This window comes from Ovis canadensis, chromosome 1 (genome assembly GCF_042477335.2).
Source record: "Ovis canadensis isolate MfBH-ARS-UI-01 breed Bighorn chromosome 1, ARS-UI_OviCan_v2, whole genome shotgun sequence".
NCBI lineage: Eukaryota > Metazoa > Chordata > Mammalia > Artiodactyla > Bovidae > Ovis > Ovis canadensis.
Window position 1 is genome coordinate 70,190,375 of NC_091245.1, and position 18,271 is coordinate 70,208,645.

The following is an 18,271-nucleotide window of genomic DNA, read 5'->3' on the forward strand; positions in this document are numbered from 1 at the left end:
GCCTGATATTGTAGAGAATTAGAAAGCCAAATAAGACTTTTCCAGTCTTTAGGGAGTTAAAATCTGCCTATCCCAGATGGCTCCATTAGTCATTTCAAAACATAAAAATCAACCATGCAAACTCCTCCTCAGTCACAAGAGACTGCTATTCAGCTACCAGATGCTAAATACATATTGATTTTTGAAGCTATACATTCTTATTATAGCTATAAAACAAAAATTGACTATATTCAGATTCCAAATGTCCTCTTAATAATGAAGTTTCATTTCTTTATCCAGCCAATACTAGATGTTGTTGCTTTTTTCCCCACAGAGTAAGGTTAGCCTTTTAAAAAACTGTTATATGTAACCAGATTCTACAGTGCTGCTGTTGATGTTCGGGGTTCACCCGTGTCCCAGTTAGAGCCTTCACTGTCTATCCACGTGTCACTCAGCTGACTTGCTCAGACCCAACACCTGACCCTCTACAATTTCTCATGGCAGTCTTTGCCCTCTCATGAAATGTTCCTATGCTGCAACCCCTGGGGCCTTCAAGCAGTACTCGACCAAAACAACTTGTGCCAGAGGGATGGCTGCGATGCGCCACATTTACCTATTATCCTTCAGAGCTCCTTCTCACTTCATCTCGTGCCCCAATCTCGTCTCTATTTCCTAACTGCTTTGTGCTTCTTCACTGCTGGCTCTCCTTGTAATGCTCCTTCCACTAAGATCTGAGAACCTCTTCCTATTACCCTCAACCTCTTCATAGGATGTTTGTTGTAGCTCAGTGCTCTAATTAAACCTGACTGGTTTCTGGTGGGAGCTGCTCATACTCTCCCATCTCTTACATCGTACAGCCAGTAAAGCAGCAGCAGGGAGGGGTGGTATGGGTAGAGGCTTAGTATTATCTTAGTTCTTCCTGCACTCTCAGGCAAAAGCACATTTTCCTTTGAAGCAGATGTCATACTGCCCTTTATCTGTCCCCATCTCTGTCATATGCTGACTTTCTGGTCATTTCCCCATGTTCACTGAAGGCTGGTATCTGCTCACATGCCTTTTCTCCATCCAGCTCCTGCTATGATCCTGGAGTTGTGCAGATAACTCCTATAGCAGGTCAGCCTCATGGTGTTTCTGACCACTGAATTCTAATGACCTTAATTTCTAATCCATTTTGGCACCAAATTCCATCTTGGATCTCTATCAACATCTGGAGCTATTCCATATTAGATACCTAAACTCCAGCATCTCATTTTCTGACCACAATTTCTTATCTCTCCTACCAACCTACTTATCTACCTCTGACTTCTCTAGTATTATTATGCCTTCATTTTTAACCTACCCATCTGTCCCTCCTTAATCCGCTTCTTCCCATAACCAACCAATGCACTATTATTTGAATTATCTGCACCCTATATTTCCTTTAGCTACGTGTACCCAATAAAATGCCAGCCTTGGAAAGACAGCTACAATTCACCTTTCTACTTCAACACCCAGACAGCTGATACTACTGGAGAAAAACCACACAAATACTTATTTCTACAGCTGTGGTCGCCAACAACAGACCCCAAGTGCTCAGCACTACTGACTAACGCTTTCTTGGTCTTCTCCCTCTCTTTTCATTCCACTCAATATTCCAAACCTTCATCAGTCTTCTGAAGCCCCCTGTTCAATCCTCATTTCTACCTCCTCATTCTTAAGAAATATGAGGCAAGTGGGTCTGATTCCCTTGATTATAACACTCCATTTCTGCTACAAATTTTCCTACATGCATATCCATTCTACATGTTCTTCCTCTCCAGGTGTCCTTGATCCTGTACCCAGCTGGCTGCTCTCCTCCTGCCACATTACTTCAGTTATTCCATAACACTTTTCTTTTCCCCTCTGACGGTTTCTGCCCCTTTAGCCTATAAATATGCTCAAGCCTCCCTCTCTCTCCCAATTACCTTCATGTCTTCTCTACTGCCTTCTTCCTTACTCATCCAAACTCTTCTAAAGTATAGCTTATATCAGTGATCTCCTTTGTCTCATTTTTCATGCACTCCTTTATCTACTCAACTGATTTTGGTCTCCCACACTCCACTCAAATTGCTCTTGCTAAGATTATCAATGCCATATACTTCCTAAATCCAGCGGACGCTTTTCAACTCCAACTCTACAGGCTACCTCTGCTGCATTTAACAGCAGCAATCATTTCTTATTCCGGAACTCTACCACTTCAGTTTCTGTGGTATTTTCATCACCGCTTGGACTCTCCTTTCTTGGTCTCTCTGATGGGCTCATTTATGAGCTGGTACCCTACAGGGTAAAGCTGAAAGCCAAGCGCTGAAGAATTGATGATTTTGAACTGTGGAGTTGGAGAAGACTCTTGAGAGTCCCTTGGACTGCAAGGAGATCAAATCAGTCAATCCTAAAGGAAATCAGTCCTGAATGTTCATTGGAAGGACTCATGCTGAAGCTGAAACTCCAACACCGGTCAGCTGATGTGAAGAACTGACTCACTGGAAAAGACCCTGAGGCTGGGAAAGATTGAAGGCAGGAGAAGGGGATGACAGAGGATGAGATGGTTAGATGGCATCACTGACTCAATGGGGGTTGGTAATGGACAGGGAAGCCTGGCGTCCTATAGTCCATGGGGTTGCAAAATGTCAGACATGACTGAGCGACTGAATTGAACTGAACCCTACAGGGTTCAGCCCTGAACTCCTTTCTCACACTGATCCGCCTCTTCAGGCAATCTCATCACACTTATTCAAAATCTGCCCCTTAAAAACCGGCTCTCTGCGGGTATTAGATATATATACATATATATTTTAGAGATAATTGCTAATCTGGTTAGGTGTCATAATAGCATTGTGGTTATATTTTTTAAAAAGCCCTTACCAATTAGAGAAGTATACATAAAGACTCACAGATGAAATGATATATCTAGGGCTTGCAATAAAATACTACAGCAAAAAGGGGGGAAGGGATAAATTGGGAGACTGAGATTGACATATACACACTACTACATATAATATAGATAACTAATAAGAACCTACTATATAGCATAGGAACTCTACTCAATACTCCGTAATGAGCTACAATGGAAAAAATATCTAAAAAATAGTGCATATGTGAATAAGTGATTCACTTTGCTGTATTGTAGAAACTAACACAACACTGTAAATCAACTATACTCCAATAAAAATGTAACACATTAAAAAAAGAATAAACTAACTTCACATTGCTTATCAACTCCAAAAACAATGGGGGGGGGTAGGCTAAATAAAACAAGATCGGCAAAAACGTTAACTGTTAAAGTGAGGCAAGGGGTACATGAGACTATGTTACATTGGTCCCTCTACTTTTATGAATGTCTTTAAATTTCCACAATGAAAAAAAATTTAAAGCACAGAACCCCCTACTCCTTGCTTGTGCATTCTCTATCTTAATTACTGGAACCTTTACCTGTCCTATTATTAAGCAAAATACCTTGTCCATAACTTCACTTCTTTACTATTCTTCTAAAATTCAGTCTATGATCAAACTTTGCAATTTTATCTACTTAAAAAGTTCTCAAATCTGCCTTCTCTTCTTTCCATTCTCTTATTATTCTCTCTTAACTCTCATCATTCTCACTTAACTCCCAAAAGATACCTAACTGATCTCCCTACTTCCATTCTTATTTCAGTTAAGTTCATCCTCCATTACAGTGGTGAACTCAAAACTGTGATTACATCACTCCCAGCTTTAAGCTTCCAACTTTCATAGCCATCTTCTTAAAATGGGGTACATATATCACAAATGGTGAAGTCTGTACTGTTTCTAGAGGTTTATACTGTGCTCTAGCTTCTAACAATGAAGAGGCCCCAGGTTTTTATATAGTCCTGGGAAAATCCATTCCCCCTCCCTCTTTATCACTCATAACCTCTTCACTACTATTTAACTACATATCTGTTTATATCAGTTACCAATCATCTCTCATCTTAGAATCTAGCTTCTCTAAAGTTCTGGCATCTCCTCTCCTAATTCCCCCATCTCTCCTCAAATTTCAAATCCTGAATACAGAGGGCAGACTATAAGGTATACACGAATTCTGACTAACTAGAGGTGTGGTGCCCCTACCCCCTGAACATGCTGAAGAGTCAACTATCTGTTAGGATCTTTAAAAAAAAAAAGAAAAATATATATATAAATAAAACTATTAAAGGAGAAAAACATCTGGAAGGTGTTGTGAGATAACAGAAAATATATATGGGTTCCTGCTACTGGTTGTTGGCACAGTGTTCCTCTTGTTGTTCACTTGCTAAGTCGTGTCCTAACTCTTTGCAAGCCCATGGGCTGCATGACAAGCTGCCCTCTCCTTCACTATGTCCCAGAGTTTGCCCAAATTCATGTCCACTGAGTCAGTGATGATTAACCATCACATCCTCTCCCACCCTCTTCTTTTGCCTTCAATCTTCTCCAGCATCAGGGTCTTTTCCAATGAGCTGCCACTTCACATTAGATGTCTAAAGTACTGGAGCTTCAGCATCAGCCCTTCCAATGAATATTCAGGGTTTATTTCTTTTAGGATTGACTAGTTTGATCCCCTTGCTGTGGGAAGGACTCTCAAGAGTCTTCTCCAGCACCACAATTCAAAAGCATCAATTCGGTGCTCAGCCTTCTTTATGGTTCAACTCTCACATCCATACATGATTACTGGAAAAACCACAGCTTTGACTGTACGGACCTTTGTCAGCAAAGTGATGTCTTTGCTTTTTAATATGCTGTCTAGGTTTGTCATAGCTTTCCTTCCAAGGAGCAAGTGTCTTTTAATTTCATGGCTAGTCATTGTCAGCAGTGATTTTGAAGCCCAAGAAAATAAAATCTGTCACTGCTTCTACTTTTCCCCCTTCTATAGTGATGGGACTGGATGCCATGATCTCAGTTTTTTGAATGTTGAGTTTTAAACCAACTTCTTCACTCTCCTCTTTTATTTTCATCAAGAGGCTCTTTAGTTCTTCTTCACTTTCTGCCATTAAAGTAGTATTATCTGCATATCTGGAGTTGTTGATATTTCTCCCAGCAATCTTGATTCCAGCCTGTGATTCAGCCAGCCCAGCATTTTGCATGATGGTTCAGGGTTCCTGAAACCCTTATAATTTTCTAAGTGATAAGAGCACTAGGAACATCTGTTCTAACACTGGTGTTTAACCCTGTCCCTGACAAAGTGCTCTAAAACCTCTGTAAATTTCTGTTGTAAGACACTAGAAGCATCTTTTGTTCTAGTAAAGAGACTCTGAGTGGGCACTAAGATGGCTCCTGGGTAGGGGGTGGTAACTAGAAAGAACAAGCCATGATTAGAAGCTTGGACTTTTGAGTACCATCCCCCAGTTCTATAGAAGGGAAGGGACTGGAAATGGAGTTAATGTTTTATCATGTCTAAATGAGGAAACCTCAATAAAATCCCCAAAATATGAATTTCAGAGAGCTTCCAGGCTAGAGATCACAGTGTCCTGGGATCGTGATGTATTCCAGCATCATGAGACTAGAAGCTCCTGTGCTTGGGACCCTCCCACACCTCGGCCTATGTATCTCTTCATCTGACTGTTCCTCTGCACCCTTTGTCATATCATTTAATAAACTAGTAAAATAAAGTAAAGGTTTCCTCTTAATTCTGTGAGCTGTTGTAGCAAATAATCGAACCCAAAGAGCAGGAGGTCACGGAATCTCCCATTTGTAGCCAATCCAGACAGAAGTTGCAGGTAAACTGGGAACCTAAGACTAGCAATTGGCATCTGAAACAGGGAGCAGTCTCATGGGACTAAGTCCTTAACCTGTGGAATCTGACACTATCTCCAGGTAGTTAAGTGTCAGAATTGAGTTAAACTGTAGGATGCCCAGTTGGTGCTACAGAATTGTTTCATATGGAGGAAAAAAACCCACACATTTTGTGACCAGAAATGTCAGAAGTGAAATGTTTTGAGTGAAAGTAAAGGAAAAAGACACAGGAAAACGGCAGAATTTTCCTGTATAGGTGTTAATATTATTTATATCTGGTTATTGAAATTATTGCTATTTATTTTTCATCTTAACTATGTTCTATAAAAAATACATATTGCTTTATTAATATATGTGTCAATTTACATGTCCATGTGCCACAGATGAGAATATAGCAGGTAATATTTTAATTACAGATTTTATAACAAATTAAATTAGATGTACTTACTATTATTTCAGATGCAAAACACTTTAAAGGATCATCTCCAGCTTCTTCAGACTGCTCAAGGAATTGTGCTGTCAGCAAAGGGCATTTCAAGCTTTTCAAACAACTAAAATTTAAGAAATAGGTAACTATCAATACAGCACTTCCTAAGTATAAAATAACTAGTTTTCACATGAAAAATAACATAAATAACATGAAAAATAATAAAAAATAAAATAGCCAATAACTCAATGGCCTGTAAAACTGGCGATATAAGATTTTTCTTACTACTAATGGGGAGAGCATAAGAATACTTTGCTAGACTCACTGTGCAAAGTCACTTTCATGTCCGGACTATACTGGCGCATACTGAATATCTGTCTTAGGACAGTGCTAGTGTATATGTAGTTTTCATAAGTTGAAGGAAAATCAGGACAATGCAGTAATTTTTTTCATAGAGCTGTATTTGTTTTATTTAGAAAATCAAACTTTATTCTGTGATTAAGCCCTACCTATTTCTTTAGTTAAAATATATTTTCTTTCATGAAATAATAAGTTTTATAAATGGTAAAAAAAAAAAAAAAAGGTTTAATATCCTAGCCTGACAAGATAGAAAGCTGACAGCAGTTTTAGTCTCCCAAACTTTAAAACAAAAATTATTGGTACATGTAATTCAATATAATCCAGTCTAGCACTCTAGCACTGTCTAACAGAGTCCTGTATATAATTAAAGCCACATATGTAATTAAAAATTTGTTAGCAGTCACACTAAAAAAGTAGTAGAAAGGGAAATTAATTTTAATAATTTATCTTATTAACCCATGTATTAGAAACATTATTTCAATGTTATCCGTATAAAAATTATTAAGATATTTTAGGATTTCTTTTAATAACTGGTTGTTGAAATACAGGGAATATTTTACACTGACAGCACTAAATTTGGATTAACCACATGTCAAGTGCTTGACAACAACACACAGTACTCCTATGCACAGCCTATAGTACCCCTGGGGTGAATCTTACTGGGTTCTCTGCTACTGTTTTTGTTATCAAATTGGAATTTCAACTGTCTGGTGCATCTTCTGCTGCTTTCAAAGGGAGAGTAAAACATAATTCCCCTGGAAAAAAACAGATTCTTTAAGCTTCAACTATCTATTCTTCCACTGCTATTGTTCACTTACCATGATGAGTAAAGGCAATCTATAAAAGAATATAAGTAAACTAAAAAAATGGATGTTTAATTTTTTTGAAAAGTGAAAGTCACTCTGTTGTGCCCTGCTCTTTGCAACCCCATAGGCTGTGGCCTGCTAGGCTCCTCTGTCCATAGAATTCTCCAGACCAGAATACTGGAGTGGGTAACTGTTCCCTTTTCCAGGGGATCCTCCAACCCAGGGACTGAACCTAGGACTGCTTCACTGCAGGTGGATTCTTTACCATCTGAGCCACATGTGTATATGATACTTAATTTTTTTAAATATCATTAAATGCCCATGTTACATCAACTGAACTCCATATTCTTCCAAAATTCAAATTTTGAAACTAGATTTACTTTCCATCACAAATAAAACAAAGAAACATTTTAAATAACTGAACTATCAAATACTTAAGTTCATTACAAATTGTTCTTAAAAATATACTTACAATTTCAGTATTTCATCTTTTAATTTCTCATTTTCCATTGAGTTTTCCTTGTTATCAATGACACACTCCACAAAAGGTTTAGTGAACTCTATTAAAGCCTTGCAGCACTGACAAAGGCCATAGTCATCTGCCTGTATTTGTTCTTTTGAGTATGGAACAGGAAGGAGAGAGAGCTGACTCCAAAGTGTAGACAATGCTAACCCAACTGAATATGCCTTGTTGTTACGAAGTTTCTGAATCACTAAAACAGAGACCAAGTTGTTACTTGAGGCTGCCTCATGAAGTATACTAAACAATGAAGAATAAGTCCGATAAATGCCAAATTACCACATACAGTTTCCCTCTCCCCATTCTGACAGCTCTGATATCAGGATGGCAGTATTTTTTTTTCCTTCTTAGGGGTGCATAAAATAATAGAGCATCTTATGATCATGGTGCTTTACAACAGATGCCAGGAAATTTGTTTAGGTATGTTCTTACCAGGTTACATACTTAAAACTTAAAGAAGTACTTCTTTCTGTATTCTTTGGTTGTTATAAGCATAAAATAAGAACAAGTATCTTGTAAACTATAAAGCACTGTAAAAATGAAATGTAGCAGTATTAGATTTTTCTTTCTAGAAGACTTTAAATATTTCAATTGATACAAATCTGCTGGGCATTCACATTTAAAACAAATTTACTCTAGTTTCTGATCCCAGGTCCTTCTGATAGACTGTGTTACACGTTGGTTATAAAATGGTAGTCTCTTCCCATGCATAAATACTATCTGCCTTGGTTGCCAAAGTCGATTACTTACCAGTACTTTTTTTTACTCAGTCATGAAAACTTTTCTTTCCACTTGTTTCATTCTTCAGTAATACCTTTATTATTCCTAATCCCAACCTCCTAAGGCAGAGGCTGAGCAACGCCCTGCCTGATACCATTCTTAATTAAGATACAAGGCTACCACAACAAAATCAGATTGAGCAGTGCAGAACAGCCGAAACATATCCTTTAAATATGTTTACAGGAAAAATTCTAAATATAAGTTGCAGATAGGAAGGTTAGGCAAAAAGTTATAGGTTATAACAAAGCACGTGAAAAGGGGCATGACATTCAACAAAATATTTACTGGGTACCCACACTGTGCCAGGTATTGCCATCTTTCTATGGGCAGTAGGATTCAAGTTGGCATTGCTATTACTAGTTTAAGCAGAGTACTCAATAATTAGGCATAAACTATACTTTGGTAGACTGTTGACATTTTGGAGTAATGTCAAGGCACTTACACAAATAAAGCAAGGAACACTTAGGTATCAATATACTCATTACCTGTTTGTAACGGCTGAAGTAAAAGAAGAATAATTTGGGATATCTGTTTTCCGGAGGGCTCTTCAATCAGTTCAAGCAAACCCAACAATAATTCCTTTGGATTACATAACTATAAAAATATTCACAATTGAACCTGTTTAATACAAGTTGTATTTAAGGCCACATTATTATTATTTTTAAAAGGCATATTCTGAGATAATATAATTATTTTTGCTTAACAGTAAAACATCTGATAAAAATGTTTTTAAAAAATACACTGGCAAAACCCAGAGTCTGTGACTCTATGAAAGCAAGCAATCAAGGGTCTCCTAATGGACAGCTACATTTAAGAGACTTAAAGTACTGATTAATGGAAAAGTTAGAGAAATAGGGGAAAGGACAGCCTGATCACCAGAGCTGAGGTTTCTATTGAGCTTTGATGTCTATCCTGAAGGCTGCCTTCATTTCCCAGAGCTTCCAGCAGGTGGGACCTTTCTATCTCACACTGCCAGGGTGTTTAGATGAGTGCAGAGTCTCTTTTGTCTTTCCTGAAGAAACAAAACTTTGCATTGCTTTCTGACTGGTCTTATCACCTCACTTGCCTTGTTTTTCTGAAAGCTCTCACAGTTAATAACTAAAACCTAGGGAGTTCCTTCTTTCCAAGTATATATTTGTGTTTATTTGCAATGATCTTTAAGTGACTTCTTATAATGTACTTTTCCCTTAGAATTTCTCTCTCTTAACTATCATTTTTGGTTTATAACTCTATTAACCTTTTACTCAGAGCCTCTTTCTAAAGTCATCAGTTACACTTAGTCTATTTCCTACTTCTACATCCACTGTGATCACTAGCATTCTAGGTTTTATTTTTTTGATTTCTTTGTGGTATATTCTTTTGGGGAACATACCACAGAAAAAAGAGGACTGGGATCTGATTTTACTTTCAACATTGCTAAAAGATTAGTGTGGTCATGAACTACCTCTGTAAATTATCTAAAGCATGAATTGTACATCTATATAATAAGCTACGTTAAAAAAAAAATACATCTTTTTAGGTTTTTCTTTGAAGATTCTGAATCAGTGGCTCTAAGATAAGGTCAATCTGATCACACAGACCACAGCTTGTCTAACTCAATGAAACTAAGCTATGCCGTGTGGGGCCACCCAAAACGGACGGGTCATGGTGGAGAGGTCTGACAGGATGTGGTCCACCGGAGAAGGGAATGGCAAACCACTTCAGTATTCTTGCCTTCAGAACCCCATGAACAGTATGAAAAGGAAAAAAGATAGGATACTGAAATATGAACTCCCCAGGTCAATAGGTGCCCAATATGCTACTGGAGATCAGTGGAGAAATAACTGCAGAAAGAATGAAGGGATGGAGCCAAAGCAAAAACAACACCCAGCTGTGGATGTGACTGGTGATAGAAGCAAGGTCCGATGCTGTAAAGAGCAATATTGCATAGGAACCTGGAATGTCAGGTCCATGAATCAACGCTAATTGGAAGTGGTCAAACAGGAGATGGCAAGAGTGAATGTTAACATTCTAGGAATCAGCGAACTAAGATGGACTGGAATGGGTGAATTTAACTCAGATGACCATTATATCTACTACTTCAGGCAGGAATCCCTTAGAAGAAATGGAGTAGCCATCATAGTCAACAAAAGAGTCTGAAATGCAGTACTTGGATGCAATCTCGAAAACGACAGAATGATCTCTGTTCGTTTCCAAGGCAAAGCATTCAATATCACAGTAAACCAAGTCTATGGCCTGGCCAGTAACACTGAAGAAGCTGAAGTTGAACGGTTCTATGAAAATCTACAAGACCTTCTAGAACTAACACCCACAAAAGATGTCCTTTTCATTATAGGGGACTGGAATGCAAAAGTAGGAAGTCAAGAAACACCTGGAGTAACAGGCAAATTTGGCCTTGGAGCACAAAATGAAACAGGGCAAAAGCTAATAGTTTTGTCAAGAGAACGCACTGGTCATAGCAAACACCCTCTTCGAACAACACAAGAGAAGGCTCTACACATGGACATCACCAGATGGTCAACACCAAAATCAGACTGATAATATTCTTTGCAGCCAAAGATGGAGAAGCTCTATACAGTCAGCAAAAACAGAACAGGAGCTGACTGTGGCTGAGATCATGAACTCCTTATTGAAAATTCAGACTTAAACTGAAGAAAGTGGGGAAAACCACTAGACCATTCAGGTATGACCTAAATCAAATCCCTTATGATTATACAGTGGAAGTGAGAAATAGATTTAAGGGACTAGATCAGAAAGACAGAGTGCCTCATGAACTATGGACAGAGGTTCATGACAATGTATAGAAGATCGGGATCAAGACTTTCCCCAAGAAAAATAAATGCAAAAAAGCAAAATGGCTGTCTGAGAAGGCCTTACAAATAGCTGTGGAAAGAAGAGAAGCGAAAAGCAAAGGAGAAAAGGAAAGATACACCCATTTGAATGCAGAGTTCCAAAGAATAGCAAGAAGAGATAAGAAAGCCTTCCTCACCGATCAGTTCAAAGAAATAGAGGAAAACAACAGAATGGGAAAGACTAGAGATCTCTTTAAGAAAATCAGAGACACCAAGGGAACATTTCATGCAAAGATGGGCTCGATAAAGGACAGAAATGGTACGGACCTAACAGAAGCAGAAGATATTAAGAAGAGGTGGCAAGAATACACAGAAGAACTATATAAAAAAGATCTTCATGACCCAGATAATCATGATGGTGTGATCACTCACCTAGAGCCAGACATTCTGGAATATGAAGTCAAGTGGGCTTTAGGAAGCATCACTATGAACAAAGCTAGTGGAGGTGATGGAATTCCAGGGGAGCTATTTCAAATCCTAAAAGATGATGCTGTGAAAGGGCTGCACTCAATATGCCAGCACATTTGGTTAACTCACCAGTGGCCACAGGACGGGAAAAGGTCAGTTTTCATTCCAATCCCAAAAAAAGGCAATGCCAAAGAATGCTCAGACTACCGCACAATTGTACTCATCTCACACGCTAGTAAAGTAATACTCAAAATTCTCCAAGCAAGGCTTCAGCAATACATGAACCGTGAACTTCTAGATGTTCAAGATGGTTTTAGAAAAGGCAAAGGAACCAGAGATCAAATTGCCAACATTTGCTGGATCATCAAAAAAGCAAGTGAGTTCCACAAAAACATCTATTTCTGCTTTACGGACTATGCCAAAGCCTTTGACTGTGTGGATCACAATAAACTGGAAAATTCTGAAACAGATAGGAATACCAGACTACCTGACCTGCCTCTTGAGAAATCTGTATGCAGGTCAGGAAGCAACAGTTAGAACTGGACATGGAACAACAGACTGGTTCCAAATAGGAAAAGGAGTACATCATAGCTGTATATGGTTATCCTGCTTATTTAACTTATATAGAGTACATCATGAGAAATGCTGGGCTGGATGAAGCACAAGCTGGAATCAAGATTGCCAGGAGAAATATCAATAACCTCAGATATGCTGATGACACCACTCTTATGGCAGAAAGCAAAGAAGAACTAAACAGCCTCTCGATGAAAGTGAAAGAGGAGAGTGAAATAGTCGGCTTAAAGCTCAACATTCAGAAAACTAAGATCATGGCATCCGGTCCCATCACTTCATGGCAAATAGATCAGGAAACAGTGGAAAGTGTCTGACTATTTTTTGGGGATTCAAAATCACTGCAGATGGTGAATGCAGCCATGAAATTAAAAGATGCTTACTCCTTGGAAGGAAAGTTATGACCAACCTAGACAACATATTAAAAAGCAGAGATATTACTTTGTCAACAAAGGTCCATCTAGTCAAGGCTATGGTTTTCCCAGTGGTCATGTATGGATGTGAGAGTTGGAGTATAAAGAGGAAGAATTGATGCTTTTGAACTGTGGTGTTGGAGAAGATTCTTGAGAGTCCCTTGGACTGCAAGGAGATCCAACCAGTCCATCCAAGGGAAATTGGTCCTGGGTGTTCACTGGAAGGACTGATGTTAAAGCTGAAACTCCAGTATTTTGGCCACCTGATGCAAAGAGCTGAATCATTCCAAAAGACCCTGATGGGAAAGATGGGCTCAATAAAGGACAGAAATGGTACGGACCTAACAGAAGCAGAAGATTGAAGGAAAGATTGAAGGCAGGAGGAGAAGGGGACAACAGAGGATGAGATGGTTGGATGGCATCACTGACTCAATGGACGTGAGTTTGGGTAAACTCCAGGAGTTGGTGATGGACAGGGAGGCCTGGTGTGCCGCCGTTCATGGGCTTGTCGAGTCAGACACAACTGAGCGACTGAACTGAACTGAAAATAAGGTTGGATAATTCTTATATCCGGAAAATTTGTGAAAAATGAAATAGAACTGCCCATCCAATAAATAAGGATGGGCCTCTTCTCCAAAGAGTTCCCTCCTGTATTTTCATGTACTAAAAGCTTTCTCACCAAAAACATTAAAGGAAATTATAAAATAGTGCTGCACATTGCAACAAAGTGAATCTAGTGTTGTTAACTTACCTTTACCAATAAATCAAGCAGAAGGAAATGACACTTTCTTTTATCATCTTCCTTCTCAATCCTTAAAAGTGATCGAACAACAGGACCAACAAGGTTCCAGCCCATATTCTTGACAATGATCTGTAAAAACGTTTTCAGAGTAAAGCAAATACTGCCATCTACAGGACTCTCACAGTGAGCTTTCTTAACCTGGTGAAGCTTACAATTTCCTCAAAAACAGAAAAGATGAGGCAAGTGTGTCCATGGACATCTCCCCACTGACTTCCTAGGACTGGCAGCTAAGAGATAACAAGTTCTAAAATGGTTTTTAATACTTACACTGAGGAAAGGCAAATGAGTCTTTACTTTTAATCAGGTAAGTTAGTCTGTCCCAGGATTTAAATAGTTCCTCTATTTCCAACAAGAGAGCTAATTTGCTTTATATGAGCAGTACTTAAAATTTTCATGGAGAATTTTGCTCCCAATTCATAAAGAAATCCGGTCAACACTCATGAACCTTTTAAAGTTCACTGGAGAATCTCTAAGTATATTATAATCATGTAACTTCTGTAAACATAAAAGGGATACCACTTCATCAACCTTCTCGTCTACAAACAGCTTCTATTTTCAAAGATATTTCAGAATGCTTATACAACTAAAAGTTGAACTTATAATTAGTTATTCACATTCATTATCAAAACCACTGATTCTCTTTTTTTTCTAAAGCAATTATTTAATTAAAATGTATTATAGGCTGCCAACTGTTTGGAGCAAAGGGAAAGGATTCACCCCAGTTTCTCAACATCTGGCCTCTGGATGACTTAAAAAATAAAAGGAGATATAAGGTTTTATGACTGAGGAACAATTTCTAGAAATTTTCCACTAAGTAGAAAAACTTTTTCAGTCATTTGCTTCTCATCATTAGAACTTGGTGACATGTTTTACTGTAACTGTTCAGCTTATTGAAATCCAATGTAAAATTGAAAATGTTGAGATGTAAAATAAAATGTTGGTGTCGTTTTCTGTCTTAAGGCAGTAAAGTCAGTTTTCTAGCCAATCTCTAGTTTCCCTTCAAGTGTATTAGTTTTCCACTTTCTCCTGGACTATTTTTTAAAGTTTTCTTTCTTAATCTGGCTTTTTCAGAATCAACTTTAATAAAAAGAAATTTCCTACTACCCATTCTAAACTTAGAAATCTAAAAGAACTTTTCAAAGAAAAAAATACAAGCCACCCTAGAGCAAAACCACTGATTTTCAAAACTATTAGCAATATACTGCACTTCTCTGACCTGCATTCTACTTCAACTCATTACTATTTATCAAACATATTTGAAAGGACCCTAGAATACTCTAGGTGCAGGAAGTAAAGAAAAAAACACATCAGATAAGCAATCTATCCTCAGAGGATTCATATTCTAGGTTCACTCAAAAGAAAATACATCTAGGAAGAATACAGATCAGTACACTACTCCCTGCATGAACTCAGTCTTATAAAATAATAAAGGAGAGGATAAAGTAGAGCAGAATAGTCACTTCCAACCAGGGAAAGTGAGAGAGGCTTCCCAGAACAAAGGATGGTTATGCTAAGGCTTGTTAAAGAAACAGAAGTTTATCAGGCATGAAAGTGAATGTGTTGGTTGCTCAGTAATGTCCAGCTCTTTCTGACCCTGTGGACTGTAGCTCGCCAGGCTCCTCTGTTCATGGGATTCTCTAGGCAAGAATACTAGAGTGGGGTAGCATTTCTTCTCCAGGGGATCTTCCCAACCCAGGGATCGAACCTGGGTCTCCTGCAAGGCAGGCAGATTCTTTTACCATCTGAGCCACCAGGGAAGCCCATCTCTGAGTATAATTAAGAGAAATTCCAGATTTGAATAAAATTTTACATATCTGAGTTGAAATAAGGATTGTGACAACATATCATACAATCATAATCTCAGCTGCAAGTTCCCCAGTAATTATGTAAATAATGAATCATTATGAGGAAGAATACTAACTATCCAGAAGTTACATCTTGTTTAGTTTAATATAAACAACTGTACCAGGTAATAATAATTATTCCCAACCGACAGATGAGAATGCCAAAGTTTAGAGATTACTGAGATGCCTAATGTCTGCTAAAATGTGGCAGAGTCAGGATTTGCATATAAGGCTGTCCCACTCCAAAGCCCACAGTTTTTCCACTGTATTAGTGGCTTCAATGGGGGTGCTTTTGTTCCCAATCAGGGGACATTTGGTAATGCCTGGAGACATTTTGGTTGTCATTACTGGGGTGACAACTGCTACAAAATATCAATAGTACTAATGTTGGAAATCCCTGCACTATAGCATCTTAGGACAAACTACCATTCCTATGACTTTATTTACTTTTTTTTTTCATTCCTATGACTTTAAAAAACACTTTTTTTTGTTTTGCACAAAGTGGATTAATAGTAAGTCTTGATCAATCTTGACTGTCACCTTTCTTAGAAAAGAAATCTAAGGTGTACTTTTAAACTCTGTCTTATCGATATCTGAACCTTTGAATTGAGAAAACCACACATGGGACTTCCCTGGCAGTCCAGGGGCTAAGGCTCTGCACTCCCAATGCAGGCTGGAGGGAGCCCAGGTTTGATCTCTGGTCAGGGAACTAGATCCCACATGCCACACTAAAAAAAAAAAAAAAAAGATTCTACATGCTGTAACCAAGACCCGGCTCAGCCAAAAAATAAACAACCACACTTTACCAAGGTGATTCTCAAGCTATTAAGGTTAAGCCTCACTATGCTCGAGTCTATCACAATCACCTAATCTCTAACAGTCAGACACAAATCTACATCTTAATCTCCTATTTCTCTACTGAGCTCTAAACATTACTTTTCAATTACCTGTTGCATCTTAAACTCAACATTGGTGAACAACGCCAACTTCCTTGTCCTCCATCAAAGGAACTTTCTCCCCTTCTTAAATTGCCTTTTTCTGTTCAGTATATATTATCTCTTCAGAGGCTAGAAACCCCATCATCATGTCACCTGTCTCAATCTCACAATCAGTCCTCTCTATTCTACTCTAAAACTTCCTGCAAGTGCTACACAGTGCTATGGAGGTTGACGAAAATAGTTAAGAGCTCTGACACCAGGCTGTACAGATCTAAATGTCAAATGTCACGTAAAAGCTAAGTAACTTGGGGCAAGTCACTAATTTTTCAGTGACACTTTCCTTATCTAGAAAATCCTATCAGAGGATTCAGGAGAGACTCAGTTCAGTTCAGTTGCTCAGTCATGTCTGACTCTTTGCAACCCCATAAATCGCAGCACGCCAGGCCTCCCTGTCCATCACCAACTCCCGGAGCTCTTCACTCAGACTCACGTCCATCGAGTCAGTGATGCCATCCAGCCATCTCATCCTCTGTCGGCCCCTTCTTCTCCTGCCCCCAGTTCCTCCCAGCATCACAGTCTTTTCCAATGAGTCATGTTCACATGAGGTGGCCAAAGTACTGGAGTTTCAGCTTCAGCATCATTCCCTCCAAAGAAATCCCAGGGCTGATCTCCTTCAGAATGGACTTTTTGGATTTCCTTGCAGTCCAAGGGACTCTCAAGAGTCTTCTCCAACACCACAGTTCAAAAGCATCAATTCTTTGGCACTCAGCCTTCTTCACAGTCCAACTCTCACATCCATACATGACCACTGGAAAAACCATAGCCTTGACTAGACGGCCCTTTGTTGGCAGAGTAATGTCTCTGCTTTTCAATATGCTATCTAGATTGGTGAGTTAAAAGATGTAAAGCACCTAAGAGCATCTGGCACATAGTAGATACACAATAAATATTATTAACTTTTATTAATTTTATTACGATTAGCTAAAAGTAAGATACTCTCAAAGGTTCTCCTCTGAGAATGCAATTGGGAAAAACCAAGGAGTTAAAGAAAGCATTATTTTATCTGGGGCTACAGTGGTATTACGAATACATATCAAAAACAAATGTACTAAATAAAACATTCTAATATTTACTAAAAAAATTATAAATAAAAAGAGATAAGCCCTTTGAATTAGTAATAGATTCTATAACAATGTGTGATTAAAAGATTTTAGTAATCTAAATACAATCAAAGTGCCCTGTATGTAATCCTAGGCCAGAATGACTAGAATGTTATAACAAAGAAAAAAATTTTTTTTGGTGGAGCCACATGGCATGCCAGATTTTTGTTCCCTGACCAGGGATGGAACCTGTGCCCCCTGCAGAGGAAACACCCAGTCTTAACCACTGGACTGCCAGGAAGTCCCTACAAAAACTATAAATAAATAGGACTAGAAAGTATGTTCCTTGAAACAAGATGATGTCTTATATAGGAAGTGTGGGACTGGGATGAGTCCAAAGACAAAATTAGGTGGTGTTAATAAACTCCTGTTCCTTATCCCAAGAAGATCCTTTCCCATTGTGCAGAATGATTTCTGAGACAATTATAGCCGGATGATGGATTATATTGGCCAATAAGGTCATCCAGCTCTCCCAAAATATTATTTACATTTTACTTATATTTCAACTGTAACACTTATTCTGGAGAAGCTAAATGATTTAATAGATACACACCATCTGTTTATTCTGCCTCTTTATTGCTAGTTCTTTACATGTTTATATCTTCCATTAGACTGTAAGCACCTTAAAGTATATAACTGATCTTATTTCCTTTTTATTTTCCACAGTTTT

At 38.4% G+C, this 18,271-nt stretch overlaps 1 protein-coding gene across 2 annotated transcripts in view; it reads right to left on the reverse strand.

Annotated features, from left to right (window-relative positions):
• GLMN (glomulin, FKBP associated protein) overlaps positions 1–18,271 on the reverse strand; it is a 45,000-nt gene that overhangs the window by 25,047 nt on the left and 1,682 nt on the right. For both annotated transcript variants that reach the window (XM_069597888.1, XM_069597896.1), the window contains exons 4-7: positions 13,609–13,728; positions 9,100–9,208; positions 7,787–8,027; positions 6,170–6,272 (exon numbers count right to left, since the gene is read on the reverse strand). In XM_069597888.1, coding sequence (XP_069453989.1) covers positions 6,170–6,272; positions 7,787–8,027; positions 9,100–9,208; positions 13,609–13,728 — 573 coding nt within the window. The remainder of the gene's footprint in view (positions 1–6,169; positions 6,273–7,786; positions 8,028–9,099; positions 9,209–13,608; positions 13,729–18,271) is intronic.